General features: G+C 46.3%; 1 protein-coding gene across 2 annotated transcripts in view; it reads right to left on the minus strand.

The window, feature by feature from the left end:
• The window catches only part of LOC119660389 (nicotinamidase), a 133374-nt gene that overhangs the window by 81887 nt on the left and 33105 nt on the right, over positions 1–18382 (minus strand). Inside the window, exons 1-2 of one of the 2 annotated variants that reach the window (XM_038068912.1) lie at positions 3092–3218; positions 2918–3036 (exon numbers count right to left, since the gene is read on the minus strand). In XM_038068912.1, coding sequence (XP_037924840.1) covers positions 2918–3003 — 86 coding nt within the window. In that variant the 5' untranslated portion in view covers positions 3004–3036; positions 3092–3218. Of the gene's footprint in view, positions 1–2917; positions 3037–3091; positions 3219–18382 lie in introns of those variants that run through there. The other variant, XM_038068913.1, reaches the window with a different exon arrangement.

Genomic DNA, 18382 nt, shown 5'->3' on the forward strand with positions numbered 1-18382 from the left:
CAGAATGCCGGGTGGTATGCTTGGCTGGACAGTGAAAGCTTTCGAGGGGGACACGTTTCCGACATATCCCTGAATGGTACGGCTGGAGAGAAAGCCACCCAGATCACTCGATGGGTGACGGAAGCAAGCGATGCTACTATGCCCAGAAGGCGATTGCTCCCCAGTAGGCAACCCAACTACTGGTGGAACAACGAAATCGCAAGTTTGCGAGCCGCGTGTTTTCGGGCAAGGAGGCTTTGCCAGAGGCTCAGGGGAAAACCCGGTGGCGACGGTCGAGAGGAGGCACACAAGCAATTGCGTGGCCGCCTAAAGGAAGCCATTCGGAGGAGCAAAAAGAACTGCTTCAAACAGCTGTGCGACCATGCCGACATAAACCCTTGGGGCGGGGCTTACAGAGTGGTGATGAAAAGGCTGCGGAAATCACCCCAGGTGACCTGTCCGCGCCTCCTGAAACAGATTGTTACCACTCTGTTCCCTCACCACGAAAATAGGGGAAGGCAAAGTTTTCTCCAGCTAAATAACGGCATAATACCGCCTGTAACTGTGGAGGAGCTGCGGGAAATATGTGGTAGGTTCGGTGACAACAAGGCCCCAGGGTTGGATGGCATCCCCAACCGAGCTTTGAAACTGGCAGTGAAGACTAGGCCCGACCTTTTCGCCAACACCTTCGAGGCGTGCCTAAAAGAAGGAATATTCCCTGCCCAGTGGAAAAAGCAAAAGTTGGTGTTGCTTCCGAAGCCTGGCAAGCCACCTGGAAACCCAGCGTCGTACCGTCCTATCTGCCTGTTGGATACAATGGGAAAGATGATGGAGAGAGTCATCTACAACAGACTCCTGCCCATCGTCGAAGCCAGCAATGGTTTGTCGGAACGCCAGTTTGGTTTCCGACGCGCCCACTCTACGGTGGACGCAATTGGCACGGTGGTAAACCTGGCAAAAGGTGCACTGATTTCTGGCGGCTGCTGTGCCGTGGTGGCGTTGGATGTCAAAAACGCATTCAACTCGGCCAACTGGAATAGAATTAAACGGGCGTTGGCTGACATAGGTGTCCCCGGATACTTAGCGAATTTGGTGGAAAACTACCTCTCAGAGAGGACTCTCGGGTACGGGACGGATGAGGGCCCCAAAGAGTACATTATCACAGCCGGGGTACCACAGGGATCGGTACTTGGTCCCCTGTTGTGGAATATCCTGTATAATGGGGTGCTCTTCCCGTCCCAGAGGGGACTACGATTGTCGGCTTTGCTGATGACCTAGCTGTGGTTGTTGCAGCAAAACACCCAGAAGATGTGGAGGTTTACGCAACAGAAACAGTGAGAGCGATAAAGTCCTGGCTAGAAAAGGCCGGGCTGACCTTGGCGGACGCGAAAACGAAAGCGGTCTTAATAACGAAACGCAGGAAAAATAACACTGTAAAAGTGGAGGTCGGTGGACATACGATCGTATTAAAGCCGGCTATCAAATACTTGGGGGTAATAATTGACACCAAATTGGGTTTTAGGGAACACCTAGAGTATGCGTGCCAAAAGGCAGCCAGTGCCACCACGGCACTTGCAAAAATGTTGCCAAATATTGGCGGGCCGAAACATTGCCGGAGGTTGGTGCTAGCCGGAGTGGTGCGCTCCATCCTGCTCTACTCGTCGCCTGTGTGGGCAGAGGCGCTTGCAAACTCTCAGAGACGGAAGCAGGTGAACTCGGTTTACCGACGGATGGCTTTGAGGGTTTGCAGTGCTTTTAGAACCACATCAAATGAGGCAGTATTGGTGGTGGCAGGCATGATCCCGGTTGACATTCTGGCCAAAGAAATGAGTGTCCTGTACAATGCAAGACATATGGAGGGGCATGCACAGCGTAGAAGTGCAGCATGGTCAGAGTCGCTTGATCTCTGGCAACGCAGATGGGACGAGTCTGCGAAAGGTAGGTGGAAGCACAGGCTCATTCCCAACATTAGGGTGTGGCTTGAGCGAAAACATGGGGAGACCAACTACCACATTACCCAGTTCCTCACGGGACACGGTGGTTGCTACAGGCAGTATCTGCACCGCTTTGGGTTGGATGATTTTCCGAACTGTCCCAGATGCGATGGCATGCCGGAGGATCCAGAGCATGTGATGTTTCACTGCCCACGATTTGCGATGGAGAGAAGGTGCTTAAACCAGGTGCTGGGCAGGAGCGGGACCCCGGAGAGCTTGGTTATTGAGATGCTGGAGTCCGAGGAGAAGTGGCTTGCGGTTGGCTCCGCAATCATCCAAATGCAGGAGGAGTTACTGAAGGAACAAAGAAGGAGGAAAGCTGCAAATAGGAGAAGGATGAGTGCCTAAAAGCAAACCTACCCCGCGAAGTAATACCTCAATGGTGGTCCCGCGGGGCTGGGGCTGGAGAGACCGGGGGTGGTTTTTAGTGGGTGTGAATCCCACACGCGCCCGCTGTAGTTCCGCCGTTCGGGCGGCGGAGCTGCGGCGGACGTGTCTTTCTAAGATTTTCCACCTCCGTGTACCACAAAAAAAAAAAAAAAAAAAAACAAGATATAAGATATTGAGCCAAAACCATAAAGTACGTTCCTTTGCCATTGACAACAACATAAAGCATACAATGCACAATTATTCTATTGTTTATTTCGAAATAATGAAGTCCATTAAGTTAGCAACAACTTTTTCGGGAAACACTGATCGCGGGTTTATATAACGAACAGATTTCATTGAATTTTGAATGAATAATTGCGGAACTAATCCTTGATTATAGATGAAAAGGGGATACACCACTTATCAGATATCTTTACATCTTCTGTAATCGATTTCATAACAAGGAAAATGAAAGAAAGAACTTCCACTTCTCGGGGACACACTTATCAATTTCACGATAATTTCCTTTCTTAACATTATCATAATTTCCACGAATAAAATTTTGTTGGGCTTACCCGTCTTTATCGAAAGCTGTGAAACACGCGTCCATAGCTACTAGCTCGGTATCGTCAACTAAGAACACGGATGCAGGTGAATCCATGATTTAACTACGTCGAACTCCCAATGTGAACAACTGGAAAGGAAATCAACAAAAATAATGTCAGTTATCGAATTAACAAATATCCTACCCGCTTCGTATCTTAGATACAGAGAACTCCCACCAACCCGGATACTTGGACTTAGACTGCAGGTAGTGGAGTACTATCGTTATTAGAACTATTTTCGATCTCGTTTAATGCATTCTCATGTTCAATGGATATATATATGTACATGACATATGTGGACTCACACGGGCTTATATATTATTGACCAACCATTCATGCGGAAACTTTCTGGTCCGATGATTTTTGAAGCAGAAACTCTAGTTCTGCGATATTGCAGGCAATTTGAATTAGTCAGACGGTGACTATTCGGCGGCAAGGGACCGCGTGCTCAAAGCATCTAAAAATTTGTATCTAACCCAGGAAAGTTAGAAAAAGAACCAAAGAATGCAGCCAGAATTTTAGAGTTTAAGCTTGCAATATTGTTGCCTACATCTAAAGCCTGATTAGAATCTCCCCATATCTTTCCATCTTTCATTTCATAAAAAAAAAATTCGCTGCTCAAACAGAAATAAATAAGACAATGATAGTCAATAATTTGTAAAAAGATATTGGTATAGAAGATGTTTTGAGCCCTGGACACCATATAGGGGGCAGCTTCGTGATTTTTTCAGACTTTTCGGATTGAAAACTGCCAAAACTAACCAAATGATTGCGAATATAAGCCGAGTGGAAGCACTGTCGGCCACTATGGCGAAAGCTGAAAAGGAAAGGCTTATTAAGATATGTGCGGCGGTTGTGAAGCGCATGCAATCTGTGACGTTTCTCCAGAAAAAAATTTCATATTATAGGCGGACATGGAGGGTAAGAGAAAATTCGCGAGAAGCAAAAATAACCGTGCCTTTCCAGGAGAACACTGCGGATCGCAGACAGCACATTGCAGAACGAACCGGGGGAAAAACGAAAGGAGGAAGGGATAACTGAAAGAGACTTCATTCAGGTACTCTCCAGAGTTCAAAAGAAGAAGGTGAAGGGGAACAACAACACGCCGCCTCATCAGGAAAACTTGTTTGAAATTAAGGCGATCATGAAGAACGGAGCACCAAAAGAAGGAGAAGGAGACGAAGGAGGACTAAACCGCCAGCTCTGCTTATTAAGTCTACGAAAGCCAAGACTTTTCCGGAAGTCCTTAGTGAAATCCGTTGCAAGGTCAAATCCGAAGATACCGGAGTAGAAGTGCCTTCCATTCGTAAAATGAAGTGCGGTGGAGCCCTAGTCGAATTAGGCCCGAGAATAACAAAAAGTTACGTGCTGTGAAGCAATCAAGGGGCTTCTGGGAGAGAAAGCTTTGGTTTCCAGCCTGGAAACCACGTGCTCCCTGAAAATACTGACTCATAGAAAAGAACGAGGTAGAAGAGGCCATCAAACACAAATGGCCAGAGGTAACCAATATTCGGATTGGTATCACCACTGCGAACTCCCGAGGCCAAAAACTTACTGTGGTGGAAGTTGCGGGACAATACGCGAGGAAGCTTCTAAACAGCAGGAAAAGCAGAATTGGTTTTATAGTGTGTTGGATACGAATCCGGGCCGGCCCAACCAAATGTTACAGATGTTTAGATTATGGGCACACATTCGCAACCTGTCGGGGACCTGACAGAAGGGCAACATACCGCAAATGCGATTAGGCAGGTCATAAAGCAAACTACTGCAACGAAAAAGAAAGTTGCGTCCTATGCAGGGACAGTGGCACGTCTGATGAGAACGTTGCACACACTGCACAGCCTTCAGAGCAAAACTGAAAAGAGCTAGGACGCAGTCAATATTATTCTCATCCTACAAATCAAGATGCACCAAAGTGCAACCACTCACGAGTTGCTAGTGGAGACCAAAGCTGATTTAGCGTTCATCAGTGAGCAGTACCGAAACAGGGCCGCCATCTGGGCTAGGGACGGAACCCTCCTTAGGATTCTTGCCCAAGGCCGAGGGAACGGCTTTGCCTGGATTCGATGTTTTAGGATAACGCTTTTCAGTGTCTATCTTAAGTCGAATGAGACGATGCCGAACTCTCGACGCAGGCTAGATGCTTTGGAGGACACTATCTTGTTCACGGATGGGCGGATCTTGGTCGGTAGGTGATTTCAATGCCAGGACACTTGAATGGAGCATGGCTCACCCAGACTCCAGGGAAACGAACTCTTGAAATGACGGCGAGAGCAGGATTGATAGTTTTAAACACCGGATCCACTCCTACGTTCCGGTACCCAGGCTACGAGGAAAGTATTCCAAGCGTAACTTTCGCGTCGAAGTCACTGGTGTCGCTGGAGGACGGGTGGCAGGTTCTAGAGGACTTATCGCCAAGCACCCATTAATACATTGCCTTCGAAGTGGTGGACACAAACTCTCGGTGTGATCCACCCCGGCGCCCTTTCTGTGCATGGAACGTTGCGAAAATGAACACCGGGAGGTTTGTCGAAACTATTGGAACAGGCCGCCCTAGAGGGTACTCCTGGTGGTTGTCACTGGTGGCGCTGCAGTTGGCACTGTCGTAAATTTAATTATGAATCTGATAACGACGGCCTGCGGAGCCTCCATGCCCAGGAGGGCATCACGATGTAGCAAACCTTCTATTTATTGGTAGACGATGGAAATTGCAAACCTCCGGAAGGATAGACTGCGCCGCTTAGCATAGTGTATAAACGACCGGGAAGAGGCATGTACCATAACAACAGAGTACAGGTCAGCCAAACGGAGACTCCGCAACGCAATAAACAGGAGCAAAGCTAGCTACTGGCAGCATCTGGTCGACGAGCTAAATGGAGACCCGTGGGGACTCAGTTACAAGCTGCTTACCCGAAAAATCGAGGCTCTCCGAAAACACTGTGTTGCCCATTACGTTCAGGCCCTTCTCGTTGCTAAGTTGTTGGAGTTCGACCGGTGGAGGAGTGGATGGCAGGGGGTCCCTTGAACTGACAGTTCCCTTCCTCCTCTCTCCTCCCGTTGGTGAAAGCAATTCCCTGATTCGAAGGCTCCGCAAGGCGGGAGAGCTCGGGGACTAGCCCACGTAATTGACAAATGGTTCCAGGCTAGCTCTATGACGATGGGAAGGTGTTTAGTTGGTAGTCCGACGACGTACCGAACCGGGAGTCCAAGACTGTGTGCGTAAATGCATTCACCTACCCTACCCCAAAAAAAAAAGTACGTCTTCTCCAGAAAACCAGTCCGCTGACCAGCGCATCTCTTACAACGTTGTTACATCAGCCTTATATTGGGACAGGGTATCGGCTAGTTGCTAAGCAGCATTCGGTCTATGCAAGAAACGCACGTTCCGTGAGAAAATGCGCTAATCGTTATTCCGTTGTCGTTGCCGGGTTCATCGTTTTAAAGTCCATCCCGTCCGAGGCTTCTTATGTTGGTTCGTAATATCGGTTTTCTATGTTCTCAGTCCTACCCAATCCCCAACCTGAAGGACCAGTTGGTACATTTTCTCCCGTTTTTAGGCGCGGAAGACTCGCCTTAATTCATCTCCGTCTGCAGTTTTTCATTAAGAAAGAACTCCCAGCGATCACCACGTGGAGGTGGAGACAGGGTTTGGTAATAGAGCTCTTGGTGTTGACTCAGCAGCCGTTTCCCAGGTTTTATGCTCCATTGTGGATGCCAATCCACGTTATTTACCAGGACAAAACTTTCTCCACAGTAGCCATAATGTTTAGTCCATTTTTTTGTTGACATTGTTTTCTTTCCAAAGATACCAATGAGCTTCGAAAACATCCCTCAAGTAATGGCAGACTTAGTTCTAGACGCAGTGGAAAAGCTCCGGGATACCGCAACCCCCGGCATTGAGCGAATCCCCAACAAGGCACTAAAGCTAGCAATTAGAAAGTCACCAGGCATATTCGCCCAGGTGTTCACAGACTGCCTCAAAGAAGGATCTTTTCCCGCGAAGTGAAAATCACAAAAGCTTGTATTGATCCTAGAAACGTGTCTTGGTAGTGGCGGTTGTTTCTCAAGTAGGCAGTTCGTCTTCCTGAAGATCAGCGATTGATGCTACCAAGGTGGTTTTTGAGCTTGCCAGGAAAGCATTTGATGAAGAGAAATACTGCGCAATGGCGACTCTTGACAGCAAGAATACGTTCAACATTCTCTCTAATCTATGTGAGCGAGACTATATGGATAATCAAGTCATGGCTTCAAGACTACGGGCTGAAGCTTGTCAAACACAAGACAGAGTCGGCACTTTTTACGAAGTGGCGGCAGCAAAAAAACAAGCAAGTAAAAAACAAGGCTAAGGCCACCCCAGGTAATCGTCCCGCACCTTCTGACAAAGATTGTTATTGCTATGTTTCCTCACCACCAAAACAGTGGAAGGCAACCGGTGGTTCATCACAACGAGTGCGTGATACCTCCAGTAACCGAGGAGGAGCTACAGGAAATATATAGTAAGATGAGGGACAACGAGGACTAACAGAACTTTAAAGTTGGCAGTGAAGACTAGGCTAGGATATTCCCTGCTCTGTGGCAAAAGCAAAAGTTGAATTTACTTCCCAAACCCAGTAAGCCACCTGGAGATTGAGTATCATATCATATGTTGGATACAATAGGGAAAATGATGGGCCAACAAGTAGCGGTTTTGGCGGGCTCACTTCACAGAAGAAGCAATAAATATGGTTGTGCATCTGGCAAAACACGCGCTACGTTCTGGCGACTGCTGTGTCGTATGTTGGCATTGCATGAAAAAAAATTGAAAAAGGTTTGGGGAACATAGGTGTTCTTGGATATTTGGCAAACCTGTTCGAGAATTACCTCTCAAAGAGGATTCTCTGATGATGGACGAATGAGCATGTCGTTACAGCGGAGGTCCCTGCGGTGAAATGTCATGTATAATGGGGTACTTGGCTGTGGCTACGATTATCGGCTTCGCAGTTGACCTGACTGCAGTTGTTACAGCAAAGTACCCAGAGGATCTACGCAACGGAGACGGTAAAGTCAGGCTGACCTTGACGAATGAGAAAATGGAGGCGGTCTTAATGACGAACCGTAAAAAGAAAAACACAATGAAAACCTCGAAGCCAGGGGTAATTATTGACGCCAAACTTGAAGGAATATCTAGAGCATGCATAGCCAAAAGCAGCTAGTGCCACCACAGCCTTTGCAAAAATGTCGCCGAACGTTGGCCAACCGAAACACTACCAGAGATTGCTTCTCACCGTAGTTGTGCAATCCATTCTGTTTTTTGCATCACCTGTGTGAGCGGCAAACTCTCAGGGAAAGAAGTGTTTGAACTCAGTTTACCGGCTGACAACTTCGAGGGTTTACAACGCTTTAGCACCACATAAGATAGATGAATACTGGTAGTAGTAAGCATGATCTGTATTATGCAGGAGGTACGGAGGGGTGCACAGAATGCAGACAAGGTTAGAGTTGTTTGACCTTTGACAACGCAAATGGGTCGCTAGACGCACAGAATTGTCCTACATGTGGTATCATAGCAGAGCATCCAGAGCATATAATGTTTCACTGCCCAAGGTTTGCAATGGAGAACAGGAATTTGAACCAAGCGCAATACAGGAGCGTGAGCCCGGAGAATATAGTTGGGTAGACGCAGAAATGGAAGAACAGGATTACAGTGTACTCTGCAATCGTAAAAATAGAGGAGCTACTGAACGAAGGCACAAGGGGGAAGCAGAAAGGAGCAAGAGCAAGAGTGCTTAGAGACAACCCCATTCCGGGAAGTAATACATAAATGGTGGTTCCGCGGGCCTAGGCTGGAGAGATCGAAGATGTTCTAGCTCCGTTTGCGTGGCTGGGTTGGAGTCGAAAGGGGCCTTTCTAAGATTTTTTCGAATAAAAAATAATAAAAAAAAATATTTTGAGAATCAAGAGGAAAACCGTACAAAGGATGCATAACCATCCCACACTCATCTATGAAAGAAAGTTGTGTAAACATAATTTCGACCAATTTTAACACATGGCTGAGTTGACAAAATCACGTTTCAAAGGACATACATGTTCACTCAAAATCTCAAACTGACTGTGACAGAACATTTCGCAAAAAGGATGTAATAACTCAGTGGAGAAATTGCACTATACCGCAATAATTCGATTGATTCAATGAAATTTACGCCATTGACCACTTACCCTTGACTCGATACACTTGATAACCAACATCCTCCACATATTCTAGAATGTATATTTAGCTGGAATATCAAGTTCAAAGGGTAACCACCAGTATAGCTCCATTTGAGCAATTCACGTCGAAACACTGCACTTGAACGTGGGATCACAAGGTGATAAACGATAGGTCATGACTACGTGCAGACCACATGAATTCAATTAACCTTGCACTCTGGCCAGCAAGTTATAGGCAGACCAAATGTCAGATGTCAGAGTGCACTTAGGAATATGCTTCGGTTCACTGATGAAGGTGCAAACCAGGAAGTAGCCAACAACAAATTCAATTGCCATGGACAAAGGTCACCGATGTAGGATACGAAGCTGGCTGGAGCAAGTTAATTTTATGCAATTATGTATCCAACTTTAGAGATTAAATTCCTGAAAATTTAATAAATAAATTCATGGAACTCAACAATGTAGAAAAATAGAGATGATGGTATATTCAAGGACAAAACGCAAAATTTAATGACGTTTATAAAAGCAGTTTTCAATAAAAATATAACAAGACAAACTTGATAAACTTTGAATGCTCACTTTTAGGGGATCCTGTTCTCAATGGAAAGACAAAATTACCTCCCAACAGCTGCTATGACATGACAGATAAACTAAAGATTTCAGATACTCTATTAAGCACTAGTGAGAAGTAAGAAGTATAATAAGAAGAAAAGGAAGGAACTTGATAGTGACAAGGAGCCTATAACACTAAATGGATGCGCAACCTAGAGTATACCGATGAAGTGGTCTTTCTTCTTCAGGCTTTTGTCTGTTTGGTAGCCTGCTTGGTTCATTCCGATTGAGTCCGCTACTTTCCTTTAGCATAGGCATCAAGAAGGAGGGTTTAACGGAATATACAAGTAAAATAAAAACGCTGAGATCAGGGAAAAGGATAAGTTGTACTTGGAGTAACTCTACTCTGTTAAATCCTTCCTGATCTCTCTTGATGACAGGTAGCGCGACAAACCCTCCAAAGAATGTCATTAAACAGACAATACCTATTAATGAGTACAGTGTACACCTTTTTCGATGCAGTAGGCCGAACCCCAGTCCTGTCAAGAAATCAGCAAGGGTTCTTGACGCATAAACTGCGTCAACACGTAAGCAAGAAAGTTCAAGCCGGATAAACACGTATCTGCACGCTATATATTGCTGCCCTTACTGGTAAAACGGAAGAACTTGCGGAAGTCCTTCGGACGAGGCACATCAATATTTGCATCCTACAAAAAAGCAGGTGGTGTGGTTTCAAGAGATGCGGCATATAACGTGAACAAGGTAAAAATAACTTTAGACTTCTGTATTTTGGTATCGAATGCACTCGATTGGTAGTGGGCATTACCACCTCTGATAGTTTTCGTGATTCTGTTAAAGAAGTTGAATGATGTGATGACCAGCTTATGTGGCTCATTATTAGCTCAATTCACTGGACGATTCACTTTTTTTTACATACACATCACAGGTACATCGACCCAATGCTTAGAAAAATACCTTCTGGCATTAGCGATGCCTATATCGCCATTGCAGGTGACCTTAATGGTCATGTCAATGAAAATGCAGACTGCAACCATCGCATAGAGGGTAAATAAAGAACACACGCATGGTCGATTTTGCTGACACTTGTGATCTCGTTACTGGTCTCATCTTCCTAAATTTTATAGTGGGTGCAACAGAACGCAAAACGACCCCCTCCCTCCTCTTTTCTCACTATCACTGACAGCAAAAAGTCATTCCCTACAAAACCATCGCACCCCAATACGGGAAGTTGATTGATGTCTTACGCATAAAACGATCGTTGAAACTAGGTGAGACAGGTATTACTCTATCGCGAGTTAAATGGGAGCAATATTACGAGAAAATACTCGAAAAAACATGGAGTTGAACCAAAAACATGATCCATTAATAAGCGGCTCATCACCCGTGATGATTGGCGTTAGAATGGTGGTACCTCTGGAGAAATTAGTCTATAAGTAAATGGAACCTGCTGTTATCAGCTTTGAAAGCGAAAGACTATCCACTCTGTGTTTGCGAGGCAAATTTCGAAATATCAGCCTCATTAACGTTCACGTCCCTACAGAGAAGACTGCAGAGTCGGAAAGCGGTACACAAACGTACATGGATCACTCCAGACCGGGCCACTTTCAACAAAACTAACCACGTGTTGATTGAACACCGTCACCTCTTAATGAATGTCAGAGCATACAAGGAGGCTAATCAACACTCGGGCCACTAGCTATCTTGTTGGCACAGTGCAACGGGCTAGAATAACAACACCACCTAGAATCCCCTCTGACAATCACACAGGAGTGAAGGCATTCGCAACAAACAAACAATGAACGGTGCCTCGCGGTAATCGCGGACGATCACATCCGAAATGAGAATCATCACCATCATCATCAACGGCGCAACAACCGGTATCCAGTCTAGGCTTGCCTTAATAAGGAACTCCAGACATCCCGCTTTGCGCCGAGGTCCACCAATTTGATATCCCTAAAAGCTGTCTGGCGTCCTAACCTACGCCATCGCTCCATCTCAGGCAGGGTCTGCTTCGTCTTCTTTTTCTACCATAGATATTGCCCTTATAGACTTTCCGGACTGGATCATCCTCATCCATACGGATTAAGTGATCCACCCACCGTAACCTATTGAGCTGGATTTTATCCACAACCTGACGGTCATGGTATCGCTCATAGATTTCTTCGTTATGTACGCTGCGGAATCGTCCATCCTCATGTAAGGAGCCAAAAATTCTTAGGAGGATTCTTCTCTCGAACACCGCTAAGAGTTCGCATTTTTTCTTGCTAAGAACCCAAGTCTCCAAGGAATGAGGACTGGCAAGATCATTGTCTTTTACAGAATAGTAAGACGTTTTGAGAGGAACAGTTTTTGCAAGCTGAAATAGGCTTTGTTGGCTGACAACAACCGTGCGCGGATTTCATCGTCGTAACTGTTATCGGTTATGATTTTCGACCCCAGATAGGAGAAATTATCAACGGTCTCAAAGCTCTAGTCGTCAGCATAGGCCAGTAGTTGGGTGGACCGAAAGAGGATCGTACCCCCCGCTATGCTATCATAGGCGGCTTTAAACTCGGTGAAAAGGTGGTGCAACCGATGTCCATATTCCAACAGTTTTTCCACCGCTTGCCGCAGAGAGAAAATAAGATCTGTTGCTGATTTGCCTGGAGTGAAGCCTTTTCGGTAGGGGCCAATGACGTTCTGGGCGTATGGCGCTATCCAGCCTAGCAAGATAGCGGAGAATATTCGCGATTAATATGGGATTGCACCGATCGTGGAAAAATTGTAAGAGAGGCGTTTTGGATGGTATGGTCTTTTAATTCACGCTAACGAAAATACTCTAGCCACAATTGGTCTGAACATCGAAGTCGGAGTCGGTAAGCGACCAAAAAGCCGGCCAAAACAATGGTGGCCTGATACGCTGGATGAGGATTTAGAAGCTTGGCGCCTGCATCCAGATCAGGCCTTTGATAAAACCAAATGGTGAACTGTTCAATAGCCAAAATATCAATGAGTCCTAGGTCTCGCCAACTGAAGAAGATGGACAAATGCTGCCACCACCACGCATGGAAGAAACAGTCCATGCAATTCATTGGATTAAAAATCATAAGTCGCCACCCGAACTGATTAAATATGTTTAAACAACGGTTTGGGGCAGTGAATCAATCCCAATGGGATAGGTTGCCGTGGGCGGGTCACTTAATCCGCATAGAGGAGGATAATCCAGCGCAGAAAGTCTATAAGGGAAATATCGAAGGTAGCAAAGGTAGACGTAGCACACCTTGGCTGAGATGAGGCGGTGGCGTAGACCAAGACACGAGACACCTTCTTTTAAGGATATGGAATTGATGGACCTCAACGCAAAACCGGGATGTATGGAGATCTAAACCGGATACCAGTTGTTGTGGATAAAGATTGTTAAGTGCCGGATTCATCAACATCTGTGGAACTACTAACGAAATACACGCCGAAATAGCGTCAAAAGCATAATCCCTTTCTAGATTACTGCTACACAAATTGATCTGAGATGCATTCCAAACATGTAAAATGCGCTGAGTTAAATTACTCTATTGTAATCCGATGAGCAAAGTTCAAAATTTGGCAGGGTAGATGCTGCTTCGTCAGTGAATTGTCTTAAAATCGAAATCTACCGCAGTGTCCTTCGTCTGTAGCCGTTTATAGTTCCAAGTGCTGGCCACTGCCTGTAGCGGAGACAACACTATCTTATCGTCAAAAACCCTGCTTAACGACCTAGAATTGACAACATGGCAGTATAAAAATACTAGCAATGAGTTTGAAATAACGGAAAATAAACAAAATAAGAGCCGACGAGCCGTGGGCTCATGATGTCACCCCCTCAGCGACTCATATTCCGATATTCTCTCCAAGTCCATCAAGCTCACCGTCCCATTTGCGGAGTTGGCCTGGATCACTGACCGGCCTATTCACCACCATGGGAACACTGGCATTTGCACGACCACCCCGCCTTGCTGGAGAACGCCCCACAGCCGCAAAGAGGGAGTTCGACCTCCTTCTCAAACACAGCGTCATCCGACCATCGTCAAGCCAATAAGCTAACCCTTTCATCTAGAACTCAACACTTGGTTTGGTTTTCGCTGTTATCGACCAAGAGAAAGCCTTCCACTAGGTCCTGATGGTCCCGGACGATATCTGCAAGGCGGCAGTAACTACGCCCTTCGGCCTTTTTGATTACCGCTGGGTCTGAAGAACGCCACGCAGACTATGCAGCGAACCATGAACCACCTCCTCGGGAAGCTTCCTTTCGTTAGAGCCTACCAGGACGACATTTTGATCTTTTCAGACAGCCACGAACAGAATGAACGCCTGCTGGATCAACTCTTCGAAACGCTGCGCCAAGCCAACCTACGGATCAACTAGGACAAGTGCCTGGTCAGTCTTCCAGAAAACTACTTCGCCGGATTTTCAGTCAACAGCGAAGATTTCCGCGCAGCATCACCACCGAAGGCGCGTGCTATTGTCGAGTTGCCGAAACAGAGCGGCTCATCACAGCTCTGGAACTTCCTCGACATGCTATTACCCGCGTTGCACCCCACATGCTGCCCAGTGTCAGGCACCTCTCTCTGTGTTACTAAAAGAATGCAAATAAAACGGTCCCAGGTAAACTAGATGCTGGACCCCGACGCCGCCTTCGGACGCTGGAAAGATAGCATAACATCCGCAGCAACCACGGCCTTTCTCGAGCCTTCCCAACCGTTGGTCCTCTGGCAGCAATTCAACGGCCTGTCCCCTTGGGTTTATTTTAGAGGAAATTATCGGAAACCGAGCAGCAATACTCGAAGTACGACCGCAAGCTCTTGGCAGTCTTCACGGCCATTAAATACTTCCAGCGCATTCCGAAAGGGTGAATATTCGTCATTCACACCGATCACCGTCCACTCACCTTCGCCCCAACGCAAGGCTCTGACAAGGCTACGCCCAGGCACAATATGCAACTAAATTTTATCAGCCAATTCGACGCGTGCCTACAAGAGACGCCAAAAAGGCTTCCTCATCTCCGGGCCAGTCCTCATCTCAAAATGCACCGGCTCGATCTCGACGGCAACGAGGCCTATAATGCGAAGCTCAATGGTAACATCAAGCCGTATCTACCACCTTCCCTTCGCCGCCAAGCTGTCGATACGGTACACCAGCTATCCCACCCGAGTGGACGCGCAGCCCCCCGAGAGGGTAGCGTTTAAATTCTTCCTGTCAACATAAGGACGTCCTCTGCTGAGCCAAATGTTCCTTGTCAGCTCACAACTGCGCCGAACTGAGCAACTTTCGAATTCCGGGTGGAGACCTCGACCACATTCATCTAGACCTGGCCAAGATGCCACTATGCGAGGGCTACGAGAACTGTCTCATGATCATCGGCCGCTACACTCGTTAGTCTGAAACGGCCCCCACGCGAGACGTCAAGGCATCCACTGTCGCCAGAGTCCTCTTCGATCACTGGAGATCCGCGTTCCTTACACCCCCCGAGATGGCAACGGATCAAGGCTGCCATTTCGAAGCGGAGTTGATGTTCACACTACCTCATACCATCCCCAAGCAAACGGCATGGTCGAGCGGATGCATAGAACACTCAAGGCGGCCCTGAAGTGCATACCAGAGACGCCTTGGCTTCGCTTACCTCCAGCTATCTTCTTAGATCTCCGCACCACCGGACTTCCAAGCATTATTGGCCGAGATGGTATTCAGCACATCGCTGCGCATACAGGACGGGTTCATCGCGCCGGAAAGTTCCACCGAGACTGCTCCACACAACTTAGCCTTGAAACTCCAGCAGCTCTTCAACGCCATCCGTCTGGTACCCCCGGCTAGACACACATTACATCATCCGTTCGTTTTCAAAGACTTGCCCACTTGCGAATACATCTTCCGCCGCGTTGATGCTGTCAAGAAGCCACTACAGACCCTCACTGGGTGATCCAGATATTCAACGACCGAACCTTTCCCGTGGATCTTAACGATGTCGAAGAACACTTTCGACAGACCATCTCAAGCCAGCTTACATGGCAGACCACACACCAATACCTTCATATCCATCGCCTCCGTTGTCGTACCACAAGACTGTATCAGCGTTAGCACCATGTGCTTCCTCGGTTCAGGCGGCTCCTGCGACGCAAGAGCCATCCACGACGCTGGACCGGAAACCTCCGACGGCACGGCGCTTTCTACACCACGAGGAAGGTCGGAATTAAATTAAATAACGCTGCCTCACCTCTGCCCTGGGATCAGCATGACCGAAAGTAGCGACAGCGACTTAGGTGTTTAACCCCAAAAAGAGGAGTCTGTGGACTCCAAGAGAGAAAGTAAGTTGCTTTCTATGTGTTCCGGTCCGTCATCAAGTGGGTTCAGACTCAGGACTCCCAATATCCTCAACAGAAAATTGAATTCCTTGTTTTAATTAATTGGCCCCTCCATTCCTAAGGCGCATAGTCGTCAAGCAATTGCAAATTCAATCAACTTCAATTTGCAAAGCCTCCAAGTATCTTTTTTCAAAAAATTCAATGTCGTCAATGTTCAATTCCACTCGAAAACCCAAATTTGCAATGCACCTTTAACTACATCAGATACCGAGGGGCGAAATTACACGTTACCATTTGCACCGCGGTAATTCGATGGAATAAAATTTTACGTCAGCAACCATTTACTCTTGTCTATACCCGATGAACTTGACATCCATTATCCTACACACATGTCAGTATTTATATTTAGCTAGGATATGACGTTCAAAGGACAACCAGCAACCTAGTTCGACGTGAACAAGGATTGTGATCGAAGAGCCATGTTGCATTGGAAGGTGGGTGTCACAAGGTGATAAGCGATAGGTCATGACTACGAAGAGACCACATGAATTTAATTAACCTTGCACTTCGGCAAACAAGTCAGAGCCAGACAGATACTATGCAGATGTCAGATATTTCAGTATCCTTTTGTGTGCTGATGACAGTGCAAAGTGCACTGGAGAAAGTACCCAAGGACAAATGCGATTACCTGATTGAAAGAAGTGCCGCTAACTGAAGAGGTTACTTTTATGCAATTAGGCATCTAACCTTGAAGAGAGAAATTCTTATAATAATGAAATAAATCGAGCCAACGATAATGCGTATCCTTGGTGTGATGTTAAAGTGTAAGGTATGAACGATAATGAAGGATAATCATAAAATGAATTGAATGAACATTAAACTATCTTTTTGATATAACCAAGAAGTAGGGGTCATTTTCGCCTGTGGTACCTAGAAGAATGTATAGATCTTAAATCAATCGGTAAAGGCAGCTAAGGGGGAAATATCTTAAGCTACCTCATACAGGATATGACAGCTGTATACCAACATTGCCAACATCTTTAGATGAAAAAGATTCTGACTTTTTTGAACCGATTAAAGGGACCTTCCTTAAATATGTACAATACGGAAAGCTCAGACCCTTTTGGTACGTAAATAATAAAACTAAGGGATCACAAAGAACACCAGTTGTGGAATGCCACTTCATTCAGGTTACGCTTATCCGTCAAGTGCCTTCATAAAGCAGTTCTTCATTAACAGATAGTTCTACCTTGAAGTCAATAGTCAGAAAAGCGGGTAAAAGGTACTTATTGAGCGTCCAAGCCGCCCTCGCCCGCAGTAACTTAAAACCCTTCTGGTCTCACACTCGCAATTCTCTTAATCCCACTCAATCTGTTCCTAATTCTATCAGTTTCGCTGACTCCACTGCCAACTCCCCACAACAATCCTGCGACCTTCTCTACACCTACTTCTCTTCAGTGTTTTCTCCCTCCAGCCCTCCACCCTCTACACTTCTCATAACTGCAGACTGCTCTGAATCTCTGGCCATTCCTCTCCATACGCCTTCCTTGGTTGAGTTCCTCATTGGTAATCTTGACCTCAATGTCCTTAACTGTAGAAAAAACATTTCCCTCCCCCTGTGTATAATCTACAACAAAAGTCTAGACGAATGCTACTTTCCCCGTCTCTGGAAAGAGACCCTTATCATCCCTATAATCAAGAGTGGAGACCCTTCTTTTACTGTGAACTACCGCTCCATTTCTCCTTTCTCCTCTTGCTCCAAAATCCTGGAAAGATACGTCAACGACTGGTTGACCGCGCACTGCAGGTGCCTCATTGTCAAAGAGCAGCATGGTTTCGTGAAACATAGATCTACGGCTTCAAACCTTCTGATTTTTACCAACTTTGTTGCTAAATGCTTTAATTTACGACAGGAGGTACATGCTATTTATACCGATTTCTCCATAGCCTTTGCTACCGTTCACCATAACATTCTCCTCTCTAAACTTTCATTATTAGACTTCCCTCTCTCAGTGGTCTCCTGGCTTTCCTCCTATCTCTCATACCGTTCCTGCAAAGTTTCTTTTCATGGTTACTCATCTCGTTCCTTCTCTCCTTCCTCTGGTGTCTCCCAAGGCTCTATACTTAGCCCGCTACTCTTCCTTTTTTTTTTGTCAATGACCTCGTCTCCATCCTCCCCTGCCAGTATTTGCTTTACGCAGACAACCTTAAATTGTTTGACTCTGTTTCGTCTCCGCTGGACTGTGCTCTCTTACAGTCCAACCTTGATAATTTAGTCCGTTGGTGTTCGGACAACAAGCTAACACTGAATGTCAACAAATGCCATGGATGTGCTATTCGCTTAAACCTTCCAAACATCCTTTTT

Source organism: Hermetia illucens, chromosome 6, assembly GCF_905115235.1.
Source record: "Hermetia illucens chromosome 6, iHerIll2.2.curated.20191125, whole genome shotgun sequence".
In the NCBI taxonomy this organism is placed as follows: domain Eukaryota; kingdom Metazoa; phylum Arthropoda; class Insecta; order Diptera; family Stratiomyidae; genus Hermetia; species Hermetia illucens.